Consider the following 10677-nt stretch of genomic DNA (forward strand, 5'->3'; position numbering starts at 1 on the left):
AACGCTCTCCAGCCTTCATACGCTACATTACACGGTCTGCATGTCACATAAACACTCTCCAGTCTTCATACGCTACATTACACGGTCTGCATGTCACATAAACGCTCTCCAGTCTTCATACGCTACATTACACGGTCTGCATGTCACATAAACGCTCTCCAGCCTTCATACGCTACATTACACGGTCTGCATGTCACATAAACGCTCTCCAGCCTTCATACGCTACATTACACGGTCTGCATACAACGTAAACGGTCTCCAGCCTTCACATGCTACATTACACGGTCTGCATGTGAACGTAAACAGTCTCCAGCCTTCACAGGCTACATTACACGGTCTGCATGTCACATAAACGCTCTCCAGTCTTCATACGCTACATTACACGGTCTGCATGCGAACGTAAACAGTCTCCAGCCTTCACAGGCTACATTACACGGTCTGCATGTCACATAAACGCTCTCCAGCCTTTATACGCTACATTACACGATCTGCATGCAACGTAAACACTCTCCAGTCTTCATACGCTACATTACACGATCTGCATGTCACATAAACGCTCTCCAGTCTTCATACGCTACATTGCACGGTCTGCATGTCACATAAACACTCTCCAGTCTTCATACGCTACATTACACGATCTGCATGTCACATAAACGCTCTCCAGTCTTCATACGCTACATTACACGGTCTGCATGTCACATAAACGCTCTCCAGCCTTCATACGCTACATTACACGGTCTGCATGTCACATAAACGCTCTCCAGCCTTTATACGCTACATTACACGATCTGCATGTCACATAAACGCTCTCAAGTCTTCATATGCTACATTACACAGTCTGCATGTCACATAAACACTCTCCAGTCTTCATACGCTACATTACACGGTCTGCATACAACGTAAACACTCTCCAGCCTTCACAGGCTACATTACACGGTCTGCATGCGAAAGTAAACAGTCTCCAGCCTTCACAGGCTACATTACACGGTCTGCATGTCACATAAACCTTTTCTCCAGTCTTCATACGCTACATTACACGGTCTACATGTCACATAAACGATCTCCAGCCTTCATACGCTACATTACACGGTCTGCATGTCACATAAACGATCTCCAGCCTTCATACGCTACATTACACGGTCTGCATGTCACATAAACGCTCTCCAGCCTTCATACGCTACATTACACGGTCTACATGTCACATAAACACTCTCCAGCCTTCATACGCTACATTACACGGTCTGCATACAACGTAAACACTCTCCAGCTTTCATACGCTACATTACACGGTCTGCATGTCACATAAACACTCTCCAGCCTTCATACGCTACATTACACGATCTGCATGTCACATAAACGCTCTCCAGCCTTCATACGCTACATTACACGGTCTGCATGTCACATAAACGCTCTCCAGTCTTCATACGCTACATTACACGGTCTGCATACAACGTAAACACTCTCCAGCCTTCACAGGCTACATTACACGGTCTGCATGTCACCTAAACACTCTCCAGTCTTTATACGCTACATTACACGGTCTGCATGCGAACGTAAAAACACTCTCCAGCCTTCACATGCTACATTACACGGTCTGCATGTGAACGTAAACAGTCTCCAGCCTTCACAGGCTACATTACACGGTCTGCATGTCACATAAACGCTCTCCAGTCTTCATACGCTACATTACACGATCTGCATGTCACATAAACGCTCTCCAGTCTTCATACGCTACATTACACGATCTGCATGTCACATAAACGCTCTCCAGCCTTCATACGCTACATTACATGGTCTGCATACAACGTAAACACTCTCCAGCCTTCATACGCTACATTACACGGTCTGCATGTCACATAAACGCTCTCCAGCCTTCATACGCTACATTACACGATCTGCATGTCACATAAACGCTCTCCAGTCTTCATACGCTACATTACACGGTCTGCATGTCACATAAACGCTCTCCAGTCTTCATACGCTACATTACACGGTCTGCATGTCACATAAACGCTCTCCAGCCTTCATACGCTACATTACACGGTCTGCATGTCACATAAACGCTCTCCAGCCTTCATACGCTACATTACACGGTCTGCATGTCACATAAACACTCTCCAGTCTTCATACGCTACATTACACGGTCTGCATGTCACATAAACGCTCTCCAGTCTTCATACGCTACATTACACGGTCTGCATGTCACATAAACGCTCTCCAGCCTTCATACGCTACATTACACGGTCTGCATGTCACATAAACGCTCTCCAGCCTTCATACGCTACATTACAAGGTCTGCATACAACGTAAACGGTCTCCAGCCTTCACATGCTACATTACACGGTCTGCATGTGAACGTAAACAGTCTCCAGCCTTCACAGGCTACATTACACGGTCTGCATGTCACATAAACGCTCTCCAGTCTTCATACGCTACATTACACGGTCTGCATGCGAACGTAAACAGTCTCCAGCCTTCACAGGCTACATTACACGGTCTGCATGTCACATAAACGCTCTCCAGCCTTTATACGCTACATTACACGATCTGCATGCAACGTAAACACTCTCCAGTCTTCATATGCTACATTACACGATCTGCATTTCACATAAACGCTCTCCAGTCTTCATACGCTACATTGCACGGTCTGCATGTCACATAAACACTCTCCAGTCTTCATACGCTACATTACACAATCTGCATGTCACATAAACGCTCTCCAGTCTTCATACGCTACATTACACGGTCTGCATGTCACATAAACGCTCTCCAGTCTTCATACGCTACATTACACGGTCTGCATACAACGTAAACACTCTCCAGCCTTCACAGGCTACATTACACGGTCTGCATGTCACATAAACACTCTCCAGTCTTCATACGCTACATTACACGGTCTGCATGCGAACGTAAAAACACTCTCCAGCCTTCACATGCTACATTACACGGTCTGCATGTGAACGTAAACAGTCTCCAGCCTTCACAGGCTACATTACACGGTCTGCATGTCACATAAACGCTCTCCAGTCTTCATACGCTACATTACACGATCTGCATGTCACATAAACGCTCTCCAGCCTTCATACGCTACATTAGGATGGTCTGCATACAATGTAAACACTCTCCAGCCTTCATACGCTACATTACACGGTCTGCATGTCACATAAACGCTCTCCAGCCTTCACATTCTACATTACACGGTCTGCATGTCACATAAACGCTCTCCAACCTTCACATGCTACATTACACGGTCTGCATGTCACATAAACGCTCTCCAGCCTTCATACGCTACATTACACGATCTGCATGTCACATAAACGCTCTCCAGCCTTCATACGCTACATTACACAATCTGCATGTCACATAAACGCTCTCCAGTCTTCATACGCTACATTACACGGTCTGCATGTCACATAAACACTCTCCAGTCTTCATACGCTACATTACACGGTCTGCATGTCACATAAACGCTCTCCAGCCTTCACATGCTACATTACACGGTCTGCATGTCACATAAACGCTCTCCAGTCTTCATACGCTACATTATACGGTCTGCATGCGAACGTAAAAACAGTCTCCAGCCTTCACAGGCTACATTACACGGTCTGCATGCGAAAGTAAACAGTCTCCAGCCTTCACAGGCTACATTACACGGTCTACATGTCACATAAACGCTCTCCAGCCTTCATACGCTACATTACACGGTCTGCATGTCACATAAACGCTCTCCAGTCTTCATACGCTACATTACACGGTCTGCATGTCACATAAACGCTCTCCAGTCTTCATACGCTACATTACACGGTCTGCATGTCACATAAACGCTCTCCAGTCTTCATACGCTACATTACACGATCTGCATGTCACATAAACGATCTCCAGCCTTCATACGCTACATTACACGGTCTGCATGTCACATAAACGCTCTCCAGTCTTCATACGCTACATTACACGGTCTGCATACAACGTAAACACTCTCCAGTCTTCATACGCTACATTACACGATCTGCATGTCACATAAACGCTCTCCAGTCTTCATACGCTACATTACACGATCTGCATGTCACATAAACGCTCTCCAGTCTTCATACGCTACATTACACGATCTGCATGTCACATAAACGCTCTCCAGCCTTCATACTCTACATTACACGGTCTGCATGTCACATAAACGCTCTCCAGTCTTCATACGCTACATTACACGATCTGCATGTCACATAAACGCTCTCCAGCCTTCATACGCTACATTACACGGTCTGCATGTCACATAAACGCTCTCCAGCCTTCATACGCTACATTACACGGTCTGCATGTCACATAAACGCTCTCCAGTCTTCATACGCTACATTACACGGTCTGCATACAACGTAAACACTCTCCAGCCTTCACATTCTACATTACACGGTCTGCATGTCACATAAACGCTCTCCAGTCTTCATACGCTACATTACACGATCTGCATGTCACATAAACGCTCTCCAGTCTTCATACGCTACATTACACGGTCTGCATGTCACATAAACACTCTCCAGCCTTCATACACTACATTACACGGTCTGCATACAACGTAAACACTCTCCAGCCTTCATACGCTACATTACACGGTCTGCATGTCACATAAACGCTCTCCAGCCTTCATACGCTACATTACACGGTCTGCATGTCACATAAACGCTCTCCAGCCTTCATACGCTACATTACACGGTCTGCATGTCACATAAACACTCTCCAGCCTTCATACGCTACATTACACGGTCTGCATACAACGTAAACACTCTCCAGCCTTCATACGCTACATTACACTGTCTGCATGTCACATAAACGCTCTCCAGTCTTCATACGCTACATTACACGATCTGCATGCAACGTAAACACTCTCCAGCCTTCATACGCTACATTACACGATCTGCATACAACGTAAACGCTCTCCAGCCTTCATACGCTACATTACACAATCTGAATGCAACGTAAACACTCTCCAGCCTTCATACGCTACATTACACGATCTGCATACAACGTAAACACTCTCCAGCCTTCATACGCTACATTACACGATCTGCATGTCACATAAACGCTCTCCAGCCTTCATACGCTACATTACACGGTCTGCATGTCACATAAACGCTCTCCAGTCTTCATACGCTACATTACACGGTCTGCATGTCACATAAACACTCTCCAGCCTTCATACGCTACATTACACGGTCTGCATACAATGTAAACACTCTCCAGCCTTCATACGCTACATTACACGGTCTGCATACAACGTAAACACTCTCCAGCCTTCATACGCTACATTACACGGTCTGCATGTCACATAAACGCTCTCCAGCCTTCATACGCTACATTACACGGTCTGCATACAACGTAAACACTCTCCAGCCTTCATACGCTACATTACACGATCTGCATGTCACATAAACACTCTCCAGCCTTCATACGCTACATTACACGATCTGCATGTCACATAAACGCTCTCCAGCCTTCATACGCTACATTACACGGTCTGCATGTCACATAAACGCTCTCCAGCCTTCATACGCTACATTACACGGTCTGCATGTCACATAAACACTCTCCAGCCTTCATACGCTACATTACACGGTCTGCATGCAACGTAAACACTCTCCAGCCTTCATACGCTACATTACACGATCTGCATACAACGTAAACACTCTCCAGCCTTCATACGCTACATTACACGGTCTGCATACAACGTAAACACTCTCCAGCCTTCATACGCTACATTACACGATCTGCATGTCACATAAACGCTCTCCAGTCTTCATACGCTACATTACACGATCTGCATGTCACATAAACGCTCTCCAGTCTTCATACGCTACATTACACGATCTGCATGTCACATAAACGCCCTCCAGCCTTCATACGCTACATTACACGATCTGCATGTCACATAAACGCTCTCCAGTCTTCATACGCTACATTACATGGTCTGCATACAACGTAAACACTCTCCAGCCTTCACATGCTACATTACACGGTCTGCATACAACGTAAACACTCTCCAGCCTTCACAGGCTACATTACACGGTCTGCATGCGAACATAAAAACACTCTCCAGCCTTCATACGCTACATTACACGGTCTGCATGTCACATAAACGCTCTCCAGTCTTCATACGCTACATTACACGGTCTGCATGCGAACATAAAAACACTCTCCAGCCTTCATACGCTACATTACACGATCTGCATGTCACATAAACGCTCTCCAGCCTTCATACGCTACATTACACGGTCTGCATGTCACATAAACGCTCTCCAGTCTTCATACGCTACATTACACGATCTGCATGTCACATAAACGCTCTCCAGTCTTCATACGCTACATTACACGGTCTGCATGTCACATAAACGCTCTCCAGTCTTCATACGCTACATTACATGGTCTGCATACAACGTAAACACTCTCCAGTCTTCATACGCTACATTACGCGATCTGCATGTCACATAAACACTCTCCAGCCTTCATACGCTACATTACACGGTCTGCATGTCACATAAACGCTCTCCAGCCTTCATACGCTACATTACACGGTCTGCATGTCACATAAACACTCTCCAGTCTTCACAGGCTACATTACACAGTCTGCATGTCACATAAACGCTCTCCAGTCTTCACAGGCTACATTACACGGTCTGCATGCAACGTAAACACTCTCCAGCCTTCATACGCTACATTACACGGTCTGCATGTCACATAAACGCTCTCCAGTCTTCATACGCTACATTACATGGTCTGCATGTCACATAAACACTCTCCAGTCTTCATACGCTACATTACACGGTCTGCATGCGAACGTAAAAACACTCTCCAGCCTTCATACGCTACATTACACGGTCTGCATGTCACATAAACGCTCTCCAGTCTTCATACGCTACATTACACGATCTGCATGTCACATAAAAGCTCTCCAGTCTTCATACGCTACATTACACGATCTGCATGTCACATAAACGCTCTCCAGTCTTCATACGCTACATTACACGATCTGCATGTCACATAAACGCTCTCCAGTCTTCATACGCTACATTACACGGTCTGCATACAACGTAAACACTCTCCAGCCTTCACAGGCTACATTACACGGTCTGCATGCAACGTAAACACTCTCCAGCCTTCATACGCTACATTACACGGTCTGCATGCAACGTAAACACTCTCCAGCCTTCACAGGCTACATTACACGGTCTGCATGCAACGTAAACACTCTCCAGCCTTCACAGGCTACATTACACGGTCTGCATGCAACGTAAACACTCTCCAGCCTTCACAGGCTACATTACACGGTCTGCATGTCACATAAACGCTCTCCAGCCTTCATACGCTACATTACACAGTCTGCATGTCACATAAACACTCTCCAGTCTTCACAGGCTACATTACACGGTCTGCATGTCACATAAACGCTCTCCAGTCTTCATACGCTACATTACACGGTCTGCATGTCACATAAACGCTCTCCAGTCTTCATACGCTACATTACACGATCTGCATGTCACATAAACGGTCTCCAGTCTTCATACGCTACATTACACGATCTGCATACAACGTAAACACTCTCCAGCCTTCACAGGCTACATTACACGGTCTGCATGTCACATAAACACTCTCCAGTCTTCATACGCTACATTACACGATCTGCATGTCACATAAACGCTCTCCAGCCTTCATACGCTACATTACACGGTCTGCATGTCACATAAACGCTCTCCAGTCTTCATACGCTACATTACACGGTCTGCATACAACGTAAACACTCTCCAGCCTTCATACGCTACATTACACGGTCTGCATGTCACATAAACGCTCTCCAGCCTTCATATGCTACATTACACGATCTGCATGTCACATAAACACTCTCCAGCCTTCATACGCTACATTACACGGTGTGCATGTCACATAAACACTCTCCAGTCTTCATACGCTACATTACACGGTCTGCATGCGAACATAAAAAACACTCTCCAGCCTTCACAGGCTACATTACACGGTCTGCATGCGAACATAAAAAACACTCTCCAGCCTTCACAGGCTACATTACACGGTATGCATGCAAACGCAAAAACACTCTCCAGCCTTCACATGTTAAATTACACTCCCCAGAAAATCATATATATCATATATTTTCCTTTTTCTATTCCCTCAATGAGGATAATGCAGGGTTCAGCCTACCCATGAGTTGCTGTTTTATACACAAACTTACAGCCACATACCAGTAGTTTATAACGCTGTTATTGTCATTTGTAAAGCCTCTCTAGCTAAGCTGCATGCAGACAATTCTACTTATCAGATGGTTTTCTGCCTCTGGCTATTAACTGGTGAGACCCTAAACTCTTTATTTGCAATGAGTAATTGCTGATACTTTGACATTTATTTTCCTTCTGTAGAACTTAACGAGCCAGTACTTGAGTCCCTCCAAGCCGTAGCTCCCCCAGACCCCGCTGACCCGCATCAGCCAGTTGAAATAGAAATTGAGACCGCAGAAGCTGCAAGGAAGAGACTGCGGAGGTAAAATCACTCTACCAGTGTCAGCTCAGTGATAAGATGAGCAGTAGGGGCACAGAAACAGGTAGATAAATATCAAACCTATAAATCTCAAAATGCTACTCCTAAAAAATATACAGAACCTCCTCAAGTCTGTATGAGGGAATGTACAATGAAACACATGCAATATAGGAGAGCGCTTATGAAAACCTAAGAGAGGTAATCTAGCTAATTGAGATAAGCGGGTAAGGAAAAAAAAACCCAATATTATGTTAAATCAAATTTACTGAAAGGCATAAGGAAAAAGTACAACACTGATATAAATAAGGTAATTATACCCAATACATAAAAGAACAGGATGCTCAAAAAAGTGCTATAAGCGGTCAGAGCAAAATATAAAATTGCATGCAAATATATAACGGTACCGTAAAAAGAATAACCAATTCACACTGCAGTGTTTGAGGTATGATTCTAAGTAAAAACAAACGGAATGTTGTCAAAATACTTGCATGTTAAGGTCCTCTGAGTGAACAGACCAAAACGGTCAGAGATCAGGACAGTCTAAATACGCCTTGTTTTGTTGCAGTCATGTGACTCAGATAGCAACAGCTGATTGGGTGTGAATCCTCTTGGATATTCCAAAGGCAACAAAAGTTCTGAAAGGGTAAACAAGGTTCCGTATAGGCAATATTGTATGCCGGTCAAAGACAAATATTGTGTGAGATGTCAAAATGTGATGAGAACACTCTTTAGTTGAAAAGATATTTCATCGATCAGCGCCACAGCTGTGGATTCCCAGGCAGTCTATCTCCTGCTATAAGGGTCCGCTCTGCCGATCTTCTCTGTACCTTTTAAACGAAAAGTGTGCAGCTCCACAGCGATAAGTCCCACTGGATAACCACTATGCTGGTGTTTTGGTGGGTCGCTCTGCTGGTCACTTCGCATCGCAGTTATGGTCAGATGGTTACTGTACATCTTATATCTTGATAAAGGCCCCATCGGCTGAAATGCGTAGATAACTCACAGTCCTGTCTAATTGGATGCTGAACGGCTCTCCCCCTTATAAGCAACTATTTGGGTTGAATACCGCTACAAAACTTGCTGTTGTACAGTAACCATCTGGCCATAACTGCGATGCGAAGTGACCAGCAGAGCGACCCACCAAAACACCAACATAGTGGTTATCCAGTGGGACTTATCGCTGTGGAGCTGCACACTTTTCGTTTAAAAGGTACAGAGAAGATCGGCAGAGCGGACCCTTATAGCAGGAGATAGACTGGCAGTAGTGGGTGATTGGCAGCGAGAGAGAGGCAGTAGTGGGTGATTGTGGAGCTGCACACTTTTCTTTTAACGGTACACAGAAGATCGGCAGAGAAGAACTTTATCCCTATGCCTTTTTAGTAAATTGGTTTTAACATAATATTGCTTTTTTGATTCCTTACCCACTTATCTCAATAAGCTAGATTACCAACCCTAGGTTTTCTTAAGCGCTCTCTTATATTGCTTGTGTTTCTAAGATGAGCAGTAGAGCTGCTGCTTATATGTATTGCCAGAGACAATGCTGATCTTCTATTGATGTACAGGAAGGCATTGCCAGATAAACCAGTTGCCAGTTAGTCACACTGAGCCCCAATGTCTTGCAGACTGGCCGTGCCGTCCTGAGCTCTGTACACAATGATAGTTATCTTGGTTTTACAGAGAGAAAAGGAAGACAGAGTTTGCTGCATATCTACGCAGATTAATGAACCGCTTTAACAAGGAGCTGCAAGAAGATATGCATAAGGTAATAGAGGTGGCAGCAAGTAAGGGGCAGCGAGAGAGACTGCAGCGGGTGAGGGGCAACAAGAGAGACTGCAGCGGGTGAGGGGCAGCAAGAGACGGCAGCGGGTGAGGGGCAACGAGAGAGAGAGACAGCAGTGAGAGAGACGGCAGCGGGTGACGGGCAGCAAGAGAGGCGGGTGAGGGGCAGCGAGAGAGAGGCAGCAGCGGGTGAGGGGCAGCGAGAGAGAGGCAGCAGCGGGTGAGGGGCAGCGAGAGAGAGGCAGCAGCGGGTGAGGGGCAGCGAGAGAGAGGCAGCAGCAGGTGAGGGGCAGCGAGAGAGAGGCAGCAGCGGGTGAGGGGCAGCGAGAGAGAGGCAGCAGCGGGTGAGGGGCAGCGAGAGAGGGG

At 45.7% G+C, this 10677-nt stretch overlaps 1 protein-coding gene across 2 annotated transcripts in view; it reads left to right on the top strand.

Annotated features, from left to right (window-relative positions):
• XPC (XPC complex subunit, DNA damage recognition and repair factor) overlaps positions 1 to 10677 on the top strand; it is an 88256-nt gene that overhangs the window by 18870 nt on the left and 58709 nt on the right. For both annotated transcript variants that reach the window (XM_053720919.1, XM_053720920.1), the window contains exons 4-5: positions 8415 to 8535; positions 10210 to 10294. In XM_053720919.1, the coding sequence (XP_053576894.1) occupies positions 8415 to 8535; positions 10210 to 10294 (206 nt within the window). The remainder of the gene's footprint in view (positions 1 to 8414; positions 8536 to 10209; positions 10295 to 10677) is intronic.

Source organism: Bombina bombina, chromosome 7, assembly GCF_027579735.1.
Source record: "Bombina bombina isolate aBomBom1 chromosome 7, aBomBom1.pri, whole genome shotgun sequence".
NCBI lineage: Eukaryota > Metazoa > Chordata > Amphibia > Anura > Bombinatoridae > Bombina > Bombina bombina.